The 24,438-nt window shown below is 43.6% G+C and overlaps 1 protein-coding gene and 1 non-coding gene across 3 annotated transcripts in view; one reads left to right on the top strand and one right to left on the bottom strand.

Annotated features, from left to right (window-relative positions):
* Positions 1–23,377, top strand: part of RNF115 (ring finger protein 115) — a 64,144-nt gene extending 40,767 nt beyond the window's left edge. For both annotated transcript variants that reach the window (XM_040999175.1, XM_040999176.1), the window contains exons 4-9: positions 4,296–4,507; positions 16,795–16,866; positions 17,955–18,027; positions 19,029–19,122; positions 21,161–21,276; positions 22,011–23,377. In XM_040999175.1, coding sequence (XP_040855109.1) covers positions 4,296–4,507; positions 16,795–16,866; positions 17,955–18,027; positions 19,029–19,122; positions 21,161–21,276; positions 22,011–22,142 — 699 coding nt within the window. In that variant the 3' untranslated portion in view covers positions 22,143–23,377. The remainder of the gene's footprint in view (positions 1–4,295; positions 4,508–16,794; positions 16,867–17,954; positions 18,028–19,028; positions 19,123–21,160; positions 21,277–22,010) is intronic.
* On the bottom strand, positions 10,505–10,629 carry LOC121168920. The gene has a single exon (XR_005885785.1). It is a non-coding gene; the product is annotated as a small nucleolar RNA ACA64 (small nucleolar RNA).
* Positions 23,378–24,438: the final 1,061 nt, after the last annotated feature.

Raw genomic sequence — 24,438 nt, 5'->3', positions numbered from 1 at the left:
TTAGCATCATTAGTTAACAGAGAAATGCAGGTTGAAACCACAGTTAGGGCTGACTAATCCTCCTCCCTGTGTTGCTGGTTTGCGTCCTGGCTGCTCCACTTCCCATTCAGTGCCCTGCTTATGACCTGGGAAAACGGTGAAGGATGGGCCAAATCCTTGGACCTCTGTACCCACGTGGGAGACCCAGAAGAGACTGGTCCCAGCTTGAAATCAGCTCAGCTCTTGACTGATGCAGCTGTTTAGGGAGTTAACCATCAGATTGAAGACCTTCTCTGCCTATTTCTCCTCACTGTAAATCTGCTTTTTAAATAAAGATAAGTAAATCTGGGCCTGGTTTGATGGCACAGTGGCTAAATCTTTGCCTTGCCACGTGCCGGAATCCTGTATAGGTGCCAGTTCATGTCCCCGCGGCTCCACTTCCCATCCCGCTCCCTGCTTGTGGCCTGGGAAAACAGTCAAGGATCATCCAAAGCCTTGGGACCCTGCATCCGTGTGGGAGACCAGGAAGAAGCTCTTGGCTCCTGACTTCAGATTGGCCCAGTTCCAGCCATTGCAAACCACAGGGATGGGTGATTATTTGAGGTGTGAGGTGGGAGGAGCATGACGGAGAAGTTACCAAGGGCACAAGGGAAACTTTGAGAGTGGTGCTTTGTCAGTTGTCTTGATTTAATATTTACATAGACTTGTGGATTTTTAAAATTGCATTTTGAAGGCTGGTTTGACATTATTGACTCATTTGTGTAGACCACAGTGTGTTTTAATTGAGCTTATAATTCATATACTATGTAATTTATTTTAAGTATACAGGTCAGTAGTTTTGGTATATTTACAAAGTTGTATAAACATTACCGGTAATTCTAGAGCCCATAACCTCCGTTTATTGCTTCACAATTTCTCCAGCCGAAGGCAGCTCACTAATTTATTTTCTGTCTCTATAGATTTGCTAATATAGGACATTGGATGTAATAACATCATACAATTTGTGACCCTTTGTAACTTTTTCTGTTTAACAATGTTCCAAGCCTCATACATGTTGTCTTGTGTAGAGATTCATTGTTCCCTTTTAGCGCAGTATTTTATTTTTACATTTTATTAGTTGATAGATATTTGGGTTAATATAATTTGTACGGATATTTTTGTACAACTTTTGGTTTGACAGTGTTTCAGTTTTTGTTAATGTATAATTAGAAGTGAAATTGCTGGGCCTGGCACGGTAGTCCTCTACTTGCATGCACTGGGATCCCATGTGGGCGTTGGTTCATGTCCCAGTGGCCCCACTTCCCATCCAGCTCCCTGCTTGTGGCCTGGGAAAGCAGTCGAGGATGGCCCAAAGCCTTGGGAGCCTGCACCTGTGTGGGAGACCCAGAAGGGGTACCAGGTTCCTGGGTTTGATTCAGCACAGCTCTGGCCGTTGCAGCTGCTTGGGGAGTGAATCAACAGATGAAAGATCTTCCTCTCTGTTTCCTCCTCCCTGTATATCTGACTTTCTAATAGAAATAAAATAAATATTAAAGAAGTGAAATTGCTCAGTTATGTGGTGACTTTAACATTTTGAGAAACTTTTTAAGAGGAACAGATGCAATTATGTTTGATTCAGAGCAAATTCTGCTAAATGAGATTTTGGCCATTCTAGTATTTATATTAAAAACAGAGCTATAGTCTTTTTACTCTATTTAGGGAACTATTTGGTTTTTCAAGACAAAATGTACACAATAAACTTTCTCTCTGATTAGTTTGGATGTTTCACCAATATTCTGTGGTAGAGTTCTCCATTTTTGCTTACATAAGTCACGTCCTGAATACCCAGTTTTGTCTTATGAACTATTTCGCTTAGACTTGTCTGAGTCTCCTGAGAAACAGATGACCTGAGCTATTTTTATTCTTAGTGTTGATTTGATGTGAATTTGTCAAGTGAGCTTTTTTTATTCTGTGTTGTGTGACCAGAGTACTCTATCATTTTGGGATGAAAATACACTATAGATACAATGATTGTTGCTATTAGTCTGCATTATGTACTGCTTGAGCCAATGGCAAATGCTTTATGCTGATATGGAAGCTACTTCTAATCCTGAAAGCTCCAAAATTATTATGTACCATTGGGCTTAATAACAATTTAAAGTCATCTAAGGAATGTGATTTTAAAACAGATTATTAATTTTAGAAGCTTGGTGCATAGCTTTTCTTCTAGTCAAAATTTTAAAACATTTTGGACCTAGTATTGTCAGTTAGTAGATTATAATACAATTCAAATTTTCAGAGGCTTTCTTTATTTCCTTGTGACCAGATGTGAAACTGTGTCAATAAGGGACCGTGGATTTCTTTCTATAGTTTATGTTGCTTTTTGTGAAGTAGATGATTGAGTACAAGAAAGACTCAGCTCCTATTCCTTCATTTATTGAAAGCGTGTGTAATTTTGGAATTATAAATGTGAGATTTGCTTTGGAATGTTGAATTTAAAAAAAACCCTTGTGTCGTAGATTATTTTTCAGACTAGAAACCAGAGCTATCTGATAGTGGATGGGGACTGCCACTAGAAAGCAAACCAAAGTCAATTTGGTATATGAAGTAAGGATGCCAGCTAAAATGAGAAAGCGCCTTACCTCTCAGTGTTTAGAGAAAGTGTATTGATGTTTTTACTAGTCATACTATTGTTTTGCCCTTTGGATTGGGTACTAAGAGTTTTTAAAACTTTTTTTGTGATGTTGACCAAAGCATGGGGGTGTGTAAGCTCTGGTACTCTGGTGGAAGTATCAGTTAGCTGAGACTTCTGAGGGGTGGTTTGCTACCATCTAGCAAAATTTAAAACACATATACCCACTAATTTTGTTTATGTGCCATGTAATGCTTATGTGAAAGACAATACTTTTCTCGCACTTTTATCATGTTATAACCTGATAACAAAACCTGTCAAGTACACGAAAGGAAACTGACAATCCAGTTCACTCAGAAATGTAGATGCAGCAGTTTCCCAGATAGAAGGTAATAATTCTATCATAAGCCAAATTGTGTTCATTTATAATGCAAGATTGAGTTAATAGAAAATGTGTCAGTGTAATTCTGTACATTAAAAATGAAAAACTAGGGTGGTTACTTTATTTTAGTTTTTTATTTGAAGGTAGAAAAACAGATATCTTTCATCTGTTGGTTTACTGCCCAGATGCCCACAGAAGTCACTGCTGGGCCAGGCTAAATTCAGGAGCACAGAACTTAGCTAGGGATTGAGTGTACCCTACGTGATGGCTGGCACCCAAATATTTGGGTCATCACCTGCTGTCTTTTGTATTATCTGTTAGCAGAAAGTTGGCTTGGAATCAGTGGAGCTGGGACTCAGACCAGGACCTCTGCCATGAGATGCAGATGTCCCATGTGGACTTAGCTGCTGGCCAGGGATTAAGATGCTGGTTAAGATGCCTACATCCCTTGCCAGCATATGGTGCAGTGGATTAAGCTGCTGTCTGCTGGCAATGCATATCTATCGCCCGGCCCCAGCTATCTATTTTCATCTTGAAGTGGCAGTACTTTTTTTTTTTAACAGTATACATTTTGTTTAAAGCCTAAATTCTATAGTGGGAATTGGATGTAATTTTTATAGAATACAAGATTATAAGGTTTATCTGAATGACTGATTATGTTTAGAAGTCTGTGATAGGGCCCTGATGGTAGCCTAGTGGCTGAGGTCCTCACCTTGCATGTGCAGGGATCCCATATGGGCACCTGTTCTAATCATGGCAGCTCCACTTCCCATCCAGTTCCTTGCTGTGGCCTGGGAAAGCAGTCGAGGACGGCCCAAAGCCTTGAGATCCTGCACCCACATGGGAGACTCGGAAGAGACTCCTGGCTCCTTTGAATTGATGCAGCTCCAGCCATTGCGACCACTTGAGGAATGAATTGGTGGATGGAAGATCTTCTTCTCTGTTTCTCCTCCTCTCTGTATATCTGACTTTCCAGTAAAAATTAAATAAATCTTGGGAAAAAAAAAGGTCAAGTCATAGGTTGACATGTCCTATTGTTCCTGGTACTACCCTGTGAGGCAGAAGCAAGGTCCCTGGGTTTGAGGAGCTGGTTTGTGCTTATGGTGGCCATGGACAGGTGAAGTTATCCTTACATAATAATAAGCTGTATATCTACTTATCTTCTTTTGTGTGTGTACTTCAGAAATGTCTGTTTTCCATGAAATTGGGGGAATATATTTTATTATTTTAGAAGATGAGTTGCAGAGTATTAAAAGTTGTTTCTTTGTCTTTTCCCTATCTCTTCTTTGTTCCTAACTCATGATTTATTTCTGGTTTTACTAGCTTTGGGACCATTTGAATCACCCGATGTTTTTGCAAGAGTTTAGACCATTTCTAAGTAGCAATCCACTGGACCAAGATAATAGAGCCAATGAGAGAGGTCAGCAGACTCACACTGAATTCTGGGGAACCAGTCGGCCTCCCCGGCTGCCAGTGACTCGGAGGTCTAGATCCCGAGGCAGTACTCGTCCTGACCGATCACCAGCTATTGAAGGGTGAGTTGTTTTTCAGTGATTTATAAGAGTACTTTTGGGGGCCTTTGGTGATGTAGGTTAAGCTGCTTCCTTAGTCTGAGTGCTCTTTGAATCCTAACTGCTCTGCTTCCAATCCAGTTCCCTGCTGATGCAGAAGAGGATGGTCCAAGTGCTTGGATCCTTGTCACCCACCTGAGATAGCTGGCTCCTGGCTTCAGCCCAGTGCAGCCCTAGCTGTTATGGCTATTGGAGAATCAATCAGTGGATGGAAGTTCTTTTAATTTCCCTGCCCTGCCTTCCACCCAAATAAGTAATTTTTAAAATTTATATAAAGGGAACAAATTTTGTGCATTTTAAAAAGATTTGTTTATGTGAAAGGCAGATTCAGAGGGAGAGTGAGAGAAATATATCTTTCATCCTTTGGTTCACTCCCTAAATGACTGCAATGGTCAAAGCAAAGCCAGGAATTTTTCTGGTCTCCTATGTGGGTCCAGGAGCCCAAGCACTTCACTGTTTTCTCAGACGCATTAGCAAGAGGTAGATTGGAAATGGAACAACTGGGATTTGAACTGGTGCCCATATGGGATGCTGGCATAACAACACTACCCTCCCACTAATGCTTTTTTTTTTTTTTTTTTTTAAGAATACTTTGCGATCAAGGAGTTGTTGGTATAATTGAGTTCTTGCAAGTTTCTCATAGTTAATACCTTTGTGGACATAGTAGATATACATGAGCAAAATGAAAATGAAATATGTTGAATGTCTACTATGAGCTAAGTGTTAAGAAACTGTTCTAGATGTTGGCTTGCTTGTTTCTAGGTGAAAAAATTATTTCTCAGTTTATAAGTATTTTTCCTTATATGTGTACCTCTCAAAGTCCTCTCTTTTCTATAAAATTGTGGAAATATACTTAATTATTTTGGAGTTGTCTACTTTCAAATAATGGTAACTAAACTAAAGGTTAACACTGACATAGGTCTAATTGATATTTTTATGAATATCTCTGGTTAACATATACATGTCATTTTTCTGAATCTTATAAGGTGCTAAAAGTGATATCAGTTATACATTTGAGACATGTTTCAAATCTTTCCAAGACCTCAGCAGATTGGGCAATGGATTATATATGAAAGTTATCAGAAGGAAATAGTCTTGTGGCATGGTGTTCATGCCACAAATGTCTAATGAGTGTCTTTTATGAAAGGGACACTGTACTAGGACACTGAGACACAGTGATGAGCAAATAATTACCTTTGCCATTTAGTAGGGATAATAAGCATTGGTTTTAAGTGTTTGCTATATGTGCGTAGCTTTGCTTTATGCTTTGTGTGCTTTATCTCATTTAATCTACATCAATAAATGTTAAGTTTGTTCTCATTTTGTATAGGAAAGAATTGAAACTCAGAGAAATAAAGTTAGACCAATAGTGAATGCAGGATATGAAGCCAAAATTGCATGAACCTAGTGCTACACTAGTAACAGCAGCCACAGGTGACCATATCAATTTGAAAGTAATTAACAGTTAATAAAATGCAAAGTCCTGCAGTCTCACTAGTCACATTGCAAATCTCCCTGGTCACATTTAGCTATTCCATATTTGGTAGAACAGATACAGAATGTTTCTATCATCTCAGAAGGTCTTACTCAGCTGTGTTCTAGCACCTACAATCCTCCCTTTCCCATCTTTTAGATTTTACTGTCAGCCTGTTGCTTTACTCACTTTATCATATGTGTCTGTCCACCTATTAGTCTGGTTCTTATGTTTTGTGCATTTGAAGTTATTATTGAAAAACTACTTTAGTGAGATTATCTAGGACAAAAAAATCAATGGAATCCCCAACATTATGATAGTTTATAGTGCCCGTAGGTAAATCTGCTATATCCTATAGCTATTCAGCTGCTTCTACATTATTTTCCATTCTCTGCCTTTTTGGGACTCTGTTACTGAGCTTCTCAAGAGAACTACAGTTCATCTAACTCCAGTGCAGTTTTTTTCCCTCTCCACCCACCAGCTTGTTAATTTTGGATCAGTGGTGTGATCTCCTTTTCCTGGTCTCTGCTGTGCATCAGCACAGTTGTGGGTGAGGCAAATCACATAAATGTGCCTGTTGGCTCCCTGGAATAAAATTGTGCATTTAATCAACATTAGACTATCAGTACTTTTAATTAGTCTATTGTTTTGCATTTACTGAGAAAATATTTTGAATTCCCATCAAATTCTTTTTATAAAGGAAAAAAGGGAGGCCTGGAATGATGGCTGAATGGCTAATCCTCTGTCTTCAAGCTCCAGCATCAGTGTGGGTGCCAGTGTGTGTCCCAGCTGCTCCACTTCCCGTTAGGCTCCCTGCTTGTGGCCTGGGAGCAGTGGAAAGTGGTCCAAAGTCTTGGGACCCTGGACTCATGTGCTAGACCTGGAAGAATTTCCTGGCTTCAGATTGACTCAGCTCTGGCCATTGTAACCATTTGGGGTAGTAAAGCAGCAGATGCAAGATCTTTCTCTGTTTCTCTCTGTTAATCTGCCTTTCCAATAAAAATAAACAAATTGTTTTTTAAAAAAGAAGAAGAAAGAAAAGATTAACTTTATTTGAAAGGCAACTACCAACTCACTCCCAAATAGCTACAATGGCTGAGGATAAACCAGACCCAAACTAGGAGCCAAGAGCTTCCTCCAGATCTTCTGTGTGGAGCTGAGCCAATCCTAAGCCAGGACCCAGGTGCCTCTTGCAGGTTTCCCACTTGTGTACAGTGTCCCAAGGCTTTGGGCCGTCCTCGACTGCTTTCCCAGGCCACAAGCAGGGAGCTGGATGGGAAGTTGGGCCTCCAGGATTATAACTGGTGCCCGTATGGGATCCTGGCAAGTATAAGGTAAGGATTTAGCCAATAGGCTACCACGCCAGGCCCTATTTCTGTTTCTTTGGGTCAAACACTGTAGAGTTTTTTCACTTCTGGACTGCTAACATTTTGACTAGATAATTCTTTGTTAGGTAAGGCTCTCCTATACATTGTAGCGTGTTTATCAGGATCTCTGGTGGAGATGGGCCTTGATCCTGGATGTTCCAGTATGAGATGCAGCAGTACCAAGCAGTGGCTTCATTTGCTGCATCACAGTGCACACCTTTCTGCACTCATTCACCTATTTGATGGTTAATGATTATTAGTAGCTGAGGATCATGTTTATGTTGACAGCTGGAAAACACACATTTGACCTCCATTAATTTTTAAGAGTCCATGATAGGTAGTTTTTGCAGGATTAATTTGGATATGTCTGATTGTTACAGGTTCCCAAGGCTTTGGGCCATCTTCCACTGCTTTCACAAACTACAGGCAGGGAGCTGGATGGGAAGTGAAGCAGCTAGGACATGAGCTGGCATTCCGTTTGGGATCCCAGCACTTTAAAGGCAGATGGTTAGCCATTGTGCTGTGCCCAAAGATACTTTTCTTTTCTTTTTTTTTTTCTGTAACACAAGACACGTTCCAATTTGACATTCAAAAAGAACATACTTGCTAGTAAACAAGACAGTTCCCCTTCAGCTTAAATATCTGAGAACAAACTATGTACAGATTGTACTACAAAAGCAAAATATTTAGAAAACCACCATGAAGCACTCAAGAGACTCTAAGATATTATGGAAAAGGTGGACATGTAGCCTATAGGTGAAGAACACTGGCAAGATGTCCCACATTTCATATCTGAACCCTTGGGTCCAGTTCTTTAGTGCAATTTCCTTCTACTGCAGAATAGGGAGGCAAAGGTAACGGTTCCAGAAACTGGGCTGCTGCCCTCTCCGGGAGAGACCTGAATCGGCTCCAGGCTCTGGCTTGGCCCACACCCCACTGCTATGAGCACTGGGGGGGGGGGGGGGGGGGGGAATCCTTAGTCCGGAGCTTCATCTGTCAGTGTGTACCTTGGCCTCTCAAATAAATAAATGAACACATTTTTAAAAAGATTATAAGGAGAGGTTGAATAAAGATGGTAAGAAAACAAAGGAAGTACATATAGTCTTCTAAATAACATTTGATGAACATGAGAAAACCTACACGGTATTTTTATAGGGTTCCAAAACAAACAAACAAAAAAAAATCAACAAAGATTAAGAAAACTTCTACCTAAGATGTGCTATTTGGGCTTGAAAGAGATTTTCTTTTCACTTGTATCACTTTTTTTAATTATTATTATATATATTTTTCTAATTACATTGTGTTATGTGACACAGTTCTATATAGGCACTGGGATTCCCCCACCCCTCTCCCAACCCTCCCCCCATGGTGGGCTCGGCCACCCCCTCCACCCCCCCACCCCCACTCCCCATTGCGCAACCACAGTTCAGGTTTAGTTGAGATTCCTTCATTGCAAGCATACACCAAGCACAGAGTCCAGCATCTCATTGTCTGGTCAAGTTCAGTGGCTTCTTGGGGAGACCCTCCCCGGTCCGAAGGCAGAGCCAACAGAGTAGAATCCTGGTCAATCAAAAGCCCCAACATAACATCAGCAACAATATATAAGTTAAGGGATAAATTGACAAAGCATTGAGCAACCAATTTGTCAAAATTGGGTGCATGGTCTTAACAACTTCCTGTGACTATTTCAATGACATTTCAACAATTGAGGTGCGAAACAGTTTTAGGAGGGGTGTGCAGAGTAATCTTCCATACCTTGGTGAGGAGTACTTAATCCCCGTGTCCTACCTAGTAAGGTGTGTGTGAGTCCATGCTGACCAAGCCTTCCTTGTTGTTCTCTGCCTATCCATTCCAATATGTGAGTGTGTGTTTGTGTGTGTGTTTTGGGGAGGGGGCTCTGGAGCGTCCCTCATGGTCATTGCAGAGAGGGTGGGGACCCGAAATTGGAGCTAAGTAAGAACCAGAGATAGCTCGTCTTCCTAGTCCTGAAGGGAGTTTACTGTTCTTCTGTTTCTGAAGACCGCTCAGGTTTCCTGGTTGTTGTTCCGATGGCTTTGGATCCTATGATGAAGGATTCAGCTTCTTCCATCCCGTGTGGTAGGTCGGGGGGGTGGGGGAGGAGTGTCCTCTGAGTTCTCGGCCTCCGAAGGCACCCCAGTCCCCCATGGTCTCTTTGGCAGTTGGGATGCAGTCCCTGGTGCCCGTACTGATAGCCCTTGGTGGGGATCCAGGAGACTCCAGGTTTGGGACACAAGCCTCCTCCTGTCCACCTGCTCCACTGTGGCCCCCACTGCTCTGTGCACATGACCTCCTGCTAATAGGTTGTCAGGGTCGCTCTTGATTCCCCCTGTATGTCTTTGTAGTTTTACTGTTGTCTAATGTTGTCTTGAATCTATTGTCCACAAGTTACCTGTTATGTGCCTGAGAAGTTACATTACACAGCTTCCTCACACGTTCATAGGAGATGGAAGGTTTCTTTGCTCTCCCACCCAATTTCTGAGTAGTAAAATGTTTTGAAAATATATTTGGTTATACAATTTTAAAATATGGTTGAGACCATATTAGGTAGAGGTCCATGGGGGAGATTTACATCATTGGGAATCTTTAGGGTTAATTCATGTACCCACAGCCCTGCGGGTTCATCATGGAGCTTTCTAAGCAGCAATCATAGAAACCAAATCCCAGAGTTCCCTGGCTGGGCGGCCAGCAGGCGCAGCCTACCGCCAAATGGAGCACTGGCCACCCAATACCGGCTCCGGACGCGTGCCTGGTAGCAGCCACGTGCGATCCAGGCGTGAGACGCTACTTGTCCCGGAGCCTTCCAGCCCCCATGCAGTGGCTGGAAGACTACTTCCCCAGGTTCGAGCTCCACCCCTTCCCAGTCCTGCCCCCAGCTCAAGCCCGCAGGGGAGCAGTGAAGCAGTCATACCTGCTTCACAGAGCTCCATGGGTAGTCCATGGCGCTCCGGAAGCCAATACCAGCTCTGGATGCGCGCCTGGTAGCGGCCACGTGCGATCCAGGCATGGGACGCTACTTGTCCCGGGGCCTTCCAGCCCCCATGCAGTGGCTGGAAGACTCTTTGGTTTCTTTTTACACCTGCTTGTCATTTCCTGTGTTGTTCCTGTTGGGGCCTGGGTCTCACCTTTCCACACAGGCAGTGAGAGATGAGCTAAGGCTCCTGGTGGCTCTAGGCGCTGAATCTCACCCTTGGCTATGGCCAAAGCCAGGGTGATTTTCAACCAGCACCATCAAAGATACTTTTCTTAAGAGGTTTGCTTTTATTTATATGAAAGGTAGAGTTACAGAGAGAAAGTGAGAGATAGAATGATCTTCCATCTACTAGTTAACTCCCCAAATGGCCACAAAAACGAGGGCAGAGCCATACCAAAGCCAAGAGCTAGAATTTCTTCTAGGTCTTCCACTTGGGAGCTGGGGCCCAAGCACTTGGGCTCTTTCACAGCCTTACCAGTCAAATTAAAGGACACTGGATTGGTGGAGAAGGAGGGCAGCGGTCTCCAAAGAAACCTCATCTGAGGTGAGTTCAGGGTCCAGCTCAGTACGTCACCCACATCAGCCTACACACGCTGGTGGTTGCAGTTGTTGGGCCAGTTCTGTCTCCAACTCACTCACTCTCTCTTTCTCTCTTTCTCTCTCTCTCTCTCTCTCTCTCTCTCTCTCTATCTCAACCCTATCTCTTACACAAACCAGCCAATGTTGCTACTCAGCCTAACCCTGCCCACCACACAAACGGCTCTCACGTACACTAACGGAAACTGAGGCCTAGTGGGAGAAATCCCAAATACCCCCCACCAACCCTGGTTCCTGCACATGCTGTTGTGTACAGACTTATTTGGTCTGTCCAGCATCCCATTCAGCTTTTGTACGCACCATTGGGTGCTGCAGCCTGGTTTAGCCCAACCAACCCTACTATCTAGCCCACACTTAGCTGATGGGTGCTACCACCTGTCCAGCTAGGTCTATGCCTGGTCCTGGTTCTCATGTTCACCAGTGGGAGCTGCAGCCCATCAGAGATTTCCTGCTAGCTCCAAGTTCCTACTAGTCCCAAATCTTGCACTTTCCATGTGGTTCTGCAGTCTGGCTTGATGCTATTCTGAACACTGGCCAGCTGATACTGCAGCAAAGCCTGACCAGCCTGTACTTACTCTGGATCGTGCATGTGCCAGTAGACATAGTCACTTAGCTGAGCCTGACACTCCCTTTCAATCAGCTAACATGTGGACCAACAGGCATTGTAGCCCTTCCTAGCCTGGTTTGGTCCCCCTCCCAGTTCTCAAGCTCATCAGTGGGAGAAATGGCCAAACAGGAGAGCCCCTGCTGCTCCCCTACTGGCTCCACCCAGCCCGGGTCTTATGTGTACTCTTGAGTGCTGTGGCCCGGTATGGCATGACCCACCTCACCTCGGCATTTGCTGGCAGGTGCTGCAGCCTGGCTGGGCCTGGCCTGCTCTAGTCTCAGTTCATGCTGGTGGGTGCTGCAGCCTGGCTGGGCCTGGCCTGCTCTAGTCTCAGTTCATGCTGGTGGGTGCTGCAGCCTAGCCCAGCCCAGCCAGCCCCTGGTCCTGATGCTAATGTGAACTGGCCTGTTCTACTCCCCATTCTGATTTCTCACATCTGCCAGTGGGTGTTAGGAATTGGCCCAGGGTGTTATGAATTGACTGGGCCTGTTCCCAGACCTGACCCACACATATGCTGGCAGGTACTGTAACCTGGCAACTCCCAGTCATGATTCTTGCTCTCACCTTTAGAGACTGCATCCTGACAGAGGAGTTTCCCAAGTTTCTCTGTCAGGTCACCTGCCATTGGCAGATCTTGCACATACCAGTGGGTGCTTGGCCCAGTCTGGCTTGGCCTACCTCCTATCCTAACAGATACAGCAGCCTTGCCCAAACAGCCCCATCCATTCCTGGTTCTTTTTGTTGGGTGCTACTGTCTAGTCACACCTGGTCCACACTCAGATCCAGCTCACATGTGGTTCAGCGGGTGCCAATACCTAGCTCAACCTGCCCTACATCCACTCTGGCTCTTGTGAGCACCACTGGGTGCTGGAGCCCAACCCAGTCTGGCATACCCCAGACTCAGTCCACACCCATGCCAAGGTACAGTGCCGCCATGTCCAACCCAGTTCACCACCCCCATTTCATCTCTTGTGCCCTCCAGTTGGAACCCACAACCCAGCCAGGGTGTTCCCTTAGCTCCCTGACTAGGCCTGCTCACAGTCATACGTCTTGCATGTGCTGGAGGTTTCTCTGTCCCAGCCTGGCATTGCCTATCCTTTTCTTGGCCTTTGCCATTGCATGCTGCAACACTTGTGGGTGTTGCAGCCCAGCCTTGACCAGCATGGCCTGCACTCCATCTTGGCTTCTACACATGCTAGGTTGCTAAGATTTTGGCCCTGCCTATTTCATCAGCCCCCACCCCATCCAACCCTGAACAAGCCCACACCTTTGCTTTCTTGCCCTGTCTAACCAACACACAGGCCTGACTCACATGTTCTGTAGCCAGAGTTACAGCCCACCAGGAAAGTTCCCCAAGTTCTTCCATCTGGGCATTCCTAGACTCAGATCTCACCTGTGCCAGTGGGTGCTAGATTTTTACCCAACACAGTCTGCCCTCTCTGTCTCGTCCTCTGTGTGTGGTGATGGTTGTTGCGGCCAGGCCTGCCCTATACCCCATTCCTGGGTGCACCTATGGTTGCTGCTTCCCACCCAGGCTGTTCCCAACCCCAGTACCCGTGAGTGTCAGAGTGTTCCATGGTCATGCCTAGGTCAGGCTGTCACCAACACCAGCTATTGAGCAAACCAGCAGTTATTGCAGTTCTGCAAGGCTGAGCCCACATATCTCCCACAGAATCTGCCTCCAGACCTGGTTCTCTCACATGCTGGCTAATGTCATGACCCAGCCTAATGTTATCCATTCCTTGTTCTGACACTGCTGTGATCAGACCCTGCCAGTTAGGCCTCCAGCCCTAACTTTACTGTATGCCATTGGATGATGTTTAGTGGTGGTCAGTGCTAACTAACCCAGCTCCCATGTGCGGGGTTGCATCAGTTCTCTAGCTTCCTTCCTCCAAAAAGCTTAACCTCAGCCTCTTGCTTACCTGCAAGTACAGTGGCCTTGTCAGCAGAAGTCATTCCTCACCTGTAAAATACTCCCTCAGTGGTCCTCCCTCCCACACAGCCCAAATCCTCTTCCCTGCTGACTCCATAGCCCCACATCCATGAGTGCATGGACACCCCAACCTGGATTGCTGGTGGGGCGATGTGCTGGCCTGAAGCCCTGCCTGCCCACCTGGGACCCTAAGCCAGTCCCCTGGCACATGTGCTGGCCTGGGATGCTACCCCTCTGCCCAGCTTGTACTCAAGCATATTAATGAGTCCATAAGGCCAGCCCACCAGCACACTAGGCCAGCCCTGGGCCCTAGAATTCCCCCCTCCCCTCGGACCCAAACACCCAAACCCAGGCCTGCTGTACCCTGCCAGGCCCCAGCTCGAGTCCCTAGGCCCCTTGAAGCCGCCACATTGGAAGCAGGGGGCCTAAACCATGCTGTTATATTTAAATTTACATTTTATCAACACAGATCATCTTAAATTGGATTTCAGTTATTGCCCAAGGGACAGTGGAGCAGTAGGGGATAATCTTAAGAGTTATTGTTAATCTTCTTAGGCAATTAAGTATTTGCGAAAAATGATTGGGAATTGGGGTTCTCAGGCTCTTCAAATCCCCAGTAATGCCATTTTGTAACACCACCTGACAAACAAGGAATGTGAAATGTGACAAGCTCTTATGTTCATACACATGTTGTGTACCTGTTGAATTTTTTTTTAATGTCCCTGTCATAAAATCATGTCGTTGGGCCCAGCATGGTAGCCTAGAGGCTGAAGTTCTTGCCTTGAATGTGCTGGGATCCCATATGGGTGCCAGTTCTAATCCTGGCAATCCTGCTTCCCATCGAGCTCCCTGCTTGTGGCCTGGGAGAGTTGAGGATGGCCCAAGGCCTTGGGACCCTGCATCCACATGGGAGTTATAGAAGAGGTGATTAAAACTGACGCCCGGGCCTGGCATGATAGAGTAATGGTTAAGGTCCTTACCTTGAACGCGTTGCGATCCCATGTGGGCGCTGGTTCTGGTCCCGGTGGCTCCACTTCCCATCCAGCTCCCTGCTTGTGGCCTGGGAAAGTAGTTGAGGATGGCCCAAAGCCTTGGGACCCTGCACCCGTGTGAGAGACCTAGAAAGAAGTTCTTGCTCCTGACTTCGGATTGGCATAGCACCACCGTTGTGGTCTCTCCTCCTCTGTGTACATCTGCCTTTCCAAGGAAATAAATAAATCTTTAAAAAAAAAAAAACAACTGACACCCATATGGGACCATATGGGATCCCTGCAGGTTTAAGGTGAAGACTTTAGCCACTAGGCTACTGCACCAGGTCCAAAATACTTGTTTTTAATAAACTCTTGTGCATTAAAACTTTTTAAAATAGAATTTATTTGAAAGGCAAAGCGATAGATACAGAAACAAAGAGAGCTGCCACATCATCTGGTTTACTCCTTTACTGCCTGCAGTGGCTGAGACTGGGTCAGGCCGAAACTTGGACTGGGAGCTAAATCTAGGTGACCCATGTGGATGGCAGGAACCTGGTTTAGCTGAGCCATCAGCTCTGGTTCCCATGATCTGTATTAAGAGGAAACTGGAATCAGGAACATGCACATCCACCCTAGGCAGTCTGATTTTTTAGGACATAGGCAGGCATGTTTGTTGCTAGGTGAAGTGCCTACTCCTAGATTTTCTTTTCTCATCTTCATAAACTATACTTCATTGAATGGCTCTTGTTTCCTCTTTTTCGGTTTTGAGCCTACCCTATGAATCATTTTTTCTTTTCTCTGAAAAGTAATCCACATATGCTATTGCATGGTTTTCCAGCTTGTTGGCTTGTTAGTAGAAATTTGAGGGCCCAAAGGCATCTTTCATTTTGTACTATCTCTGAACCTTTTAATATAAGCCTACAATTTTCTTTTAAATTAAAATTTTAAGAATCCTGTTAACATTATTTGGATTCCTGCCATTAGGCAGTAGCTACACCCAGGAATCTCTTCTGGGTAATGTGTGCCTTGGTATGCTTGTGTTTGAGTTCAGGTTCTAATTCTTAGTACGTATTTCAACCTTATGCTGAATGATTTCACACTGGAACAGAGTCTGGCTTAAATCAGTGATTGGCTGCCTTGTAAGAGAGGAATTTAAAGACATCAAAGATACTGGGAAGAAAGTTATATGAAGTTGATAACAGATGTTGGGATGATAATGTCTACAGACCAAGGAATGGTAAGGATTATTGACAACCACTAGACCTAGGAAAGGCATGGAACAGCTTTTTTTCCTCAGGGCCTTCAGTAGAAACTTACCAAACTAAACACTTTGCCCTGGATTTAATGTTCGCTTGAAATCTAACCCTGTCCTTCATTTTAGTGTCCTTTATGGTCTAGAGACTGTGGGAATTCTCAGAATTGTAACAGGCGTATACTCCTAACTCCTTGTTTAACCCTACTTCCTTTATCCCTGTCCTCTTGCCTTCCATGTCAAAAGCTATCTTCAGTACTGAGCATATCTTTAGCTAGATCACTATCCAGAGTGTGAACTACAACTTTACTTTCCACATGGTAGTGAACAGTGTTCGCCAGTGTAACTAGGATCTCTTGATCTAATAAGATTTTTCCCAACAATCTTAAAACTTTTACCTGTAACTTCCTCTAAGGCTTTCATCATATCTCCTCTCCTCTCCTCTCCTCTCCTCCCCTCCCCTCCCCTCCCCTCCCCTCCCCTGCCCTCCCCTCTATTTTATTTTATTTTATTTTATTTTATTTTATTTTATTTTATTTTATTTTATTTTATTTTATTTTATTTTATTTTATTTTATTTTATTTTATTTCTTTCCTAAAGATCTATTTATTTTTATTGGAAAGGTGGATATACAGAGAGGAGCAGACACAGAGGGGGAGATCTATCCAATGATTCACTCTCCAGGCGGCCACAACGGCCGGAGTTGAGCCAATCCAAAGCCAGGAGCCTGGAGCTTTCCCCAGGTCTCCTATGTGGATGCAGGGTCCTAAAGCTTTGGGCCATCCTCCACTGCTTTCCCAGGCTGCAGGCAGGGAGCTGGATGGGAAATGGGGCTGCCGGGATTAGAATCAGCACCCACCTGGGAATCCTGGCGCATTCAAAGTGAGGACCTTAGCTGCTAGGCCACCACGCCAGGCCCCAGCCAACTGCTTTTTAGTGCTACCTGTGTAATAGTGAAAAGCCATTGTAGTTTGGGGAGGTAGTTGATTAGTCAGCCATGATATTTGTAGTATTTTGTTGGTCTGTTGACTTATCTCAATTTTTTTCTCCTCTAACAGAATAATACAGCAGATCTTTGCAGGATTCCTTGCAAACTCTGCAATTCCTGGATCCCCACACCCTTTTTCCTGGTGAGTAACTAATTACTTTCTATCTTACTGTGACAGAGTAGCATCATTTTAGGTGCCGTAGTTTCTGTACAGTCGAGAACAAAGCGAAGAACTGCATAGTTGAGTGTGTAGATGTGCCTGGAAGACTACTAGACTATTATTGTCTGCTGAGCTCAAACTTAATTTCTTTATTGTTCAGATTCAGGAGAGCTATCCTGGTCTCTCAAGATATTTGGCCTTTTATGTTCTTGGTCTAAGGGTTGTGTTGAGTGATCCCTGCCAAGCTTGGTATCTGATTGGTGTGTTTCCCTTCTGTACCTGAAGATTTTATTCCTTAAGGCTTTCTACAAATGAAAACATCTGTTTTCCTTAAAAGTAAGGGTTTTCACAAGAAACAAGTGGCTATAATTTAGTGTCAGTGACACTTGTGCATGATAGGCCCTAAAGAAGGAATTTCTTCTTGTCTGGACAATTATTTGCCACCTCAAACTCTGTCCCAGGAGACTTCCTTGCTCCAAGAGACCTCAGTCCTTCCCCACACCCTGTTTTCCCACCTAAGCTCGGTCCTCCATCACTTCAGGTATTGCACCAACAGCTCCAAAAAGTGGTGCTATCTGGTTGCTTTTGGAATGTTTTAGGCTGTGATTAGAGAGACTGCTCCTGCTGCTTCCCTGCCAGAAAGCTCCTACTCCACAATTGTGGGCAGCTGCTTGGAACGAGGGAAGTTTGCTATAGATTTTGGCCCATCGTGAAGAGAAAACTCTCCTTAAAAAGCAGCTCCATTTCTGTTTAGTGTAAGAGAACAGAAAATACAGACTTCCCGTAACCAATAGGCAATGAGTCGCTCTTTTTACTCTTGTCTGTCATATGATACTTCAGGTTACTTCACATTTTGTGTTAAGTAAAAGCTCTAAAGAATGAGAGGCTATCTCTGAATAATCTGATTGACCTTGAAAATATAGAGCAATTCTTTGCCTCCTGATTGGATAGGTATGGTGATTTTCCAGCCTGGAGAGGGAGAGCAGGATATCTCTGCCAGTTTTTTTTCTGTGGTATAAGGCAGAGCCTGGTCACTGCATCTAATGCTGTCTGTCTCATCTCATGTATAGGAGCGGGATGCTGCACTCCAACCCTGGGGACTATGCCTGGGGTCAGACAGGGCTTGATGCCATTGTAACCCAGGTGAGGAGCTGCCTTTTGAGGGTGTCTGTTCAGTGTGTCTCATGGTTCCACAGGCTTCCTGCTTTCCTTCTGCTACTTTCTGAAATGGCAGTCACTCTGCTTTCTCTAACATGTTAAGTTTTGGGTTCTCATTTTAGTAAAAAGAGAAATGGTTTATGGGTTTAGCTCAGCATCATGCGCTTATCTCCTAAATCCAAGAGGATTTCTAGAAGATGGTTTCACCTCCATAGGAAGCAAAGACTTTGAATGTAACAAATGATCTATTGTATTTTGGGCTTCTTGTTAGTCTTGTGGAGGATCCTTTTAACAAGTACGTCACAAAAAAAGGATGGTCTTTTTACATGTTGAAGCAGGAATTTCTGCTAGGTGGAGCAAAGTAGGGGAAGGAAGCAGAGAAAAAGGTGTTCCCATACATACTATGTAAAATTGCTTCTACTTGTTTTTGTTCATTTTAATTTGATTGGTTTTTCATTTCCCTTGTGGATTGCTGAGACGAGAAAGCATGTCATTTATATCCAAGTCTTCTTTTAGGTAATGGTTCACCTGTTTCTTGGCTTACTTTATCCTATTTTCTATACTCTCACCCATTTTTTCCTTCCAGCAGAATGAAGTTTTTGGACCAGTTAAGTATTGCTTTTTTTGACTGGGTGCTCCAGTGGCACAATTGGTTAGCACACGGTACTTACAAGTATTACCTTTTATTAAGCTGCAGTTTTATTTATAATACCACACCTTTTGACTAGCCCTAAAGTTGCTTTATACCCTAAAATGGATGTTATAATCATGTCTGTAGGCTTATACTAATGTCATTCTGAGATTGCAAAGCAATTGTAAGTGTTCTGGCAGCAGGCAGAGGGGACCCCAAGATTGTCAAGAGCCTCGTGGAAGTCAGCAACTAACATTTCTAATAACAGCACTGTTTGTTCTCAGCTGGAGCAGTTCCCTCTCTGGGATGTTGAGATGTCTTCCACTTCTTTTCTCTTTGTTTTTCTTTTCTATAGCTTTTAGGACAACTGGAAAACACAGGACCTCCCCCAGCTGACAAGGAAAAGATTTCATCTCTTCCAACAGTGACAGTAACTCAGGAACAAGTCGGTAGGTGTATTTTCACCTTCTGATTCTATCAAAATCCCAATGCCTTCTTATTCTGAGCAACTTCAGATAAAACCTTGTCCTGAAATGTCTACATGGACACCAAATATGGAAGGGTCTACCCCATTTTTTGTTAATCAATGGTTTTTTGAACATTTTCCCTTTTCTGGATGTCATTGAGAGTAAAGAGTTACAGAGATTTAAAAAAATATTGTTTCTAATAAGTTGAAGCACAACTTTTAAAAACAAGTGTTAAAAAAGTGCAAAAAATAGTATTGGACAGGACCCAGCGCAATAGTGTAGTGGTTAAATCCTTGCCTTGTATGTGCCAGGATCCCATATGGGCACCAGTTCATGTCTTGGCTACTTCACTTTCCACAAGCTCCCTGCTTGTGGCCTTGGAAAGCAATAGAGGATGACCCAAAGCCTTTGGACCCAGCACCTATGTGGGAGACCCAGAAGAAGCTCCTGGCTCCTGGCTTCAGATTGGCTCAGCTTGGGCTGATGTGGCCTCTTAGGGAGTGAACCAGCAGACAGAAGATACTTCTCTCTGTAGATCTGTCTCTCCAATAGAATAAGTAAATCTCTTTTAAAAATAATATTGAACAGAGGATACTGATTTTTGACTTTGAAGAATGAGGGAAAATGAAAGACTGGGAATTTGATTGTTCACATCTACTTTGTATCAGCTACTGTTAGGCGTATAAGACATAGATCAGGAATATAAAGTCTGAAGAAAGTTTAGTATTAAGAGACATTATTTTGGACTGGGAGTTTCTTTTTCAAATTCAAATTTAGAGTTAGAGAAGATTTAGAGATGAGATGTACCATCTTAGATCACCTTTTCTTTGGAAAAGTTTGAATTAGTATAGTATCAGCGTAAACCTGGTGTTTGAGCTATGGTGAACATAGAACAATTTTGTTAGACCTGAAAATAGAATCTGTTTTGGAGAGTAGGAGGGGGTATGACTGGATAGGAAGGGTGAGGTCTTGTCATAGAGGACCTTAAAACGTCAAGAGACATTAGGATTAGATGTTTAGATGGTAGGTAAGTTTTATAGGTCCCCAAGCCAAGGAGTGAGAGAATTGACGTGGTCTAGAGGGAAGGTTAGTCCACAGGTAATGTGTAAAACAGATTGGGAAGAGGAGGGAGCAGAAACAAGGATTTAAGAATCTCTTACAGCAGTCTAGGGTACATCAGTTTGGAACAACAGATGGTTCTAGTCCTCACAGAAAGGAAAGGGAAGGTCCAAAAGTTAGCTTTGTTCACCAGTTGTCTAATAGGATGAAGGAGGGGAAAGGGTCAGTGATTCTTCAAAGATTTTGTGACTTTGTAATTGTGGAAATGGTGCTGCCATCATCAAGGGAACGGAATAGTGAACGGGCCTGGGTTTGAGTAAGGGGATGATGTGATAGTTTTTATTTGATTTTGAAGTACCAGCTGACAATCCAAGTGAACGCGAGCAGGGTATTGCTGTGAAGCTGGCTTTAAAGCAAGCTAAGTGGTAGCCAAGAGTAGTTCAAAGTGTAGAGTTCAAGGTATTGTTGCAGTGGAGTAGACATGAGAAAGCGGAAGCTACAATTAGGGTGAAGGTGGGAATCTGAGGAAGGAAGGACTGTTCCAAATCCCTTAATCACTATTCGGGCATGGAACACATACCAGCAGTAAAGGAGCTAGACTAGCTGGTATAATCTGTTAGCCGAACTCAGACTGAGACTATAGTTTATGACCATTTGCTCCCCGAAGAGGGGCGTGAGCTATAGTTCTACATTGAAAAGTGAGCCTTTTTAGTTATTATCTAGGCCTTATTGGAGAAAGCTCCATTTTTCATTCCCCGTTCTCATGTTGCTGTCTGTTTCCACCTATATCCCCCATTTTGAAATACAGTTCACCTTACCTACCCCCTACCTGGATGTAGCTTTTAATTCATCTCTTTTATCTCGTTTTTATGCACTCTTTGGGTTGTTAGAAACCTTGTGTTAGTTTTTTTCATCCTTCTTCTGGCTTGTTTACTTTAAAAGGTGTTTCTTCCTCCGACAGATATGGGTTTAGAATGTCCAGTGTGCAAAGAAGATTACACAGTTAAAGAGGAAGTTCGGCAGTTACCCTGCAATCACTTCTTTCACAGCTGTTGTATTGTGCCATGGTTGGAACTGGTGAGTACTCCCAGCTGTCCTCTCTAGTGACAGTCCTATGAGTCACATCTTCTGAGGGGTGTTATCTAGAGGGAAGGTGTAATTCATGGAGAGCCAGGTGGGTCAGAGTATAGTTCCATAAATCCCTGGCTAACTCCTAGCATCATCTGTTTGGGACTTCCCTGATTAGGACCAGCCAGCTATAGTCTATAGGCCATTGTAACCTGCTGTTTCTGTCAGTAAGATTTTGTTGGAACATGGCTATGCTCAGTTGTTTACAAATTGTCTGTAGCTACTTTTTGCTACATCAGCAGAGATGAGTAGGTATGTGGAGGTGGTGTAGTTGGCAAAGCCTAATATGTTTACTCCTTGTGCCTTGAATGGACTTTAGCTGCTAGGCCATGCCGCCGGACCCCCTGTCCCTTGAATGGAAGAAGGTTGCTATCACCTGCTTTAGACCATATAAAAAGTCGTGTCCTAGCTCAATTCGTTGTTTCTGTTGAGCTGTGTTTGATGGTCTTCGTTGGTGATTAAGTTGCTGGCTTAAAATTCAGATCTGCCTGAAGTTCTGTTTGGGAACTCTTCTGACATTCGGTGAAGCCCCATGTGTACTGTGTGGAAGAACATGCTCTTTTGCCTTTCTAGCTGCCAGGTTATAGTTTTTGATGTGCTGACTCTTGTGATTTCTTAGTGTTCAATACCCCCTAGCTTCTCAGGTCAGACTGTTGACAAGCACTGATATCTTTCTGTTACAGCATGACACATGTCCTGTGTGTAGGAAGAGTTTAAACGGTGAAGACTCTACTCGACAACCCCAGAGCTCTGAGGCTTCTGCAGGCAACAGGTTCAGCAGTGACAGCCAGCTACATGACCGATGGACTTTCTGAAACTGAGGAACACATCTGAGCCGGGGCTGTGGTGGTCTGCTTAACCATAGCTGCAGATTGTATCACAAAAAAAAACAATAGATGGATTTAGGAGTCACATAAGAAACCCCAACCCCTATTAATGCAATGAGTGTTTTTCTTCTCTAAATTTAAAGTTAGTATCTACAGTTGAAATTGTGTTTACACCAAATGCCTCTTATTCCTGAATTCAGAGTGATAATTTTCTAAGTGTGAAAATTATGTGGGTTTTCCTTTCCTAAATAGATTCAGTTCCTAGCTAGGGGCCTGCTGCCTGTCATGTCGCCTTGTAATGGATGTTCCTCTTTCCCAACCTCTGCTCCACCATTAGTGTGTTTTATGGAATCAGAACCTTGAAGTCCTACCAATAGAAGGTCCTTTTGTCTTAATTGTACATAGCATTCATTCTTGACCACATTAGATGCAAGGTGAGGTCAGATTAATTCAGGAATCTAGACTGGGTATTTTATTTTGTCTTGATCCTCTGAGAGCAAATCAAAGAAAAATTACAGTAAGAAGGGAAAAGTGGCTTATTATCATACACTTGGGGTCTCATATTAAATTTTAAAGACTTTCAGGAGATACAGTTTTCCCAGGAACTGGCATGATTTAGGAGTCTTAGGTTGGTAGGGATCTGATTCTGGTTCCACCTGGGAATTGAGTTGGATAGCATATAGGTACAGGAAGATATATATGTTTGAAATTCATGGTTTTGAAAATTTAAAAGAAAATGATCCCCAGTCATTGTTTACTATCTTTTTTTCCAAGGACCTTAAAATAATTTCGCTTATAAAAACAGAATTGTCATTATTCCTTTTACAGCTGTTTGTTTTTGGCTGCTCCATGGTCTTTAGAAATTGACATTTTCATTGCCTTAGTTTGATTTTTTTTTAAGCCCATTTTTCATCTCTGAGGCTTTGTAGTTCTGCTTGCTTCTGGCTGTATTTGGAGTAATTGATATTATCATGCCCAGAGCAATTTAACCTGGGGGAGATAGGCTTTATTTTTTTCAGCCTGACAATGTCCCATGCACATGCTTTTTCAAGTATTTGAGTGTTAGGAGTTGAATAAATGAAGAAGATCAAGAATACTGTTGGACCTCCCGAATCTCCGAAGAAAGTGATGGCAACATGTAACAACTACTGATGTCCCAAAAGGGTTGTTAATGCGCAAATGGGCATCATTTGTGTGGTCAGCCCAGCATTACGTGAATTGGAGTGATAGAAGCCAGAATGCCACTTTTTCTCAAGTCTGTTTCTTGGCCAGGAGACTCTCCTTGGTTTTTGTTGACTGTCATACACTGGGTTGGGAACGGGACATGGGGCTTAGTGATATCTTTGTGTTTTGACAGTGAATGAAGGTATCGGGGTGGGAGTGTGATTTAGATTGGGCCCAGAGGGAATAAAAGATGTTTTCTTGTGCACCTGCTCTCATACAATAACTCTGACAGTTTCGGGGGGGAAAGAGATCTGTTTATATGTCTAGCCCATGAAATGTGCCCTGATAATACACACTGGTTTCAAAATTAGGGGTGAAAAGAAGAGAGAGGTGAGACATTATGGGGATGTGTGAACATGCAGTTGTCTTTTTGGTTGAAACTCAGGAAGGGGCAAACTAGTGTCTAGGGAACTAGAGAGGATCTGAGAACTTCGTAAAGGATAGAAACAGAAGGTTAGATAGGGATCAGCCTTGTTAGTGCAGTGTGTAGCAAAGAGCAACAGATTTAAGTTATCTGGAATTTTCCCCATTGTTTTTGCTCTCACGGCAGATAAAGGACACATTTCATTTTGTTGTTTCCCAGACTTACTGAATCTGCAGGGTTTCTTACTCCAGTGAAAAGCATCTTAGACTTCTAGATTAAGGAGTTTGTGTTTTTCACAGAAACAGAATGTAGAAGAAATTCACTCACACAGTAATGAAGGCTGAGACATCCTGAGATCTATATGGGTCAGCTGGAAACCCAGCGAAGCTGCTGGTACAGTTGCAGTCCAAGGCTGAAGGTCTGAGCACCAGCAGGGCCCATCGTATAAGTTCTAGACTGCAAGCCAGCAGGCTGGCAACGCAAGCAGAGCTGACGTTTCCAGTCAGAAGGCAGCAGAGAGGTGGACGTCTCCACTCACACCATCAGGTAGGAGGAGTCCCTCTTACTCCCAAAAGAAGGCCCAGCTTTGTGTTCTAATCAGGCCTGCAGCTGAATGAGAGAAAGCCACCCATGTTAGGGAAGTCTGCTTCATCCAGGCATACTGATTCGTCATCCCGGACACACCCAGAGTAATGT

The sequence above is a fragment of the Ochotona curzoniae genome, unplaced genomic scaffold (genome assembly GCF_017591425.1).
Source record: "Ochotona curzoniae isolate NIBS_2020 unplaced genomic scaffold, NIBS_Ocur_1.0 scaffold_1037, whole genome shotgun sequence".
Taxonomy (NCBI): domain Eukaryota; kingdom Metazoa; phylum Chordata; class Mammalia; order Lagomorpha; family Ochotonidae; genus Ochotona; species Ochotona curzoniae.
The sequence above is the reverse complement of the archived record's forward strand: the minus strand, read 5'-3'. Positions and strand labels throughout refer to the sequence as shown.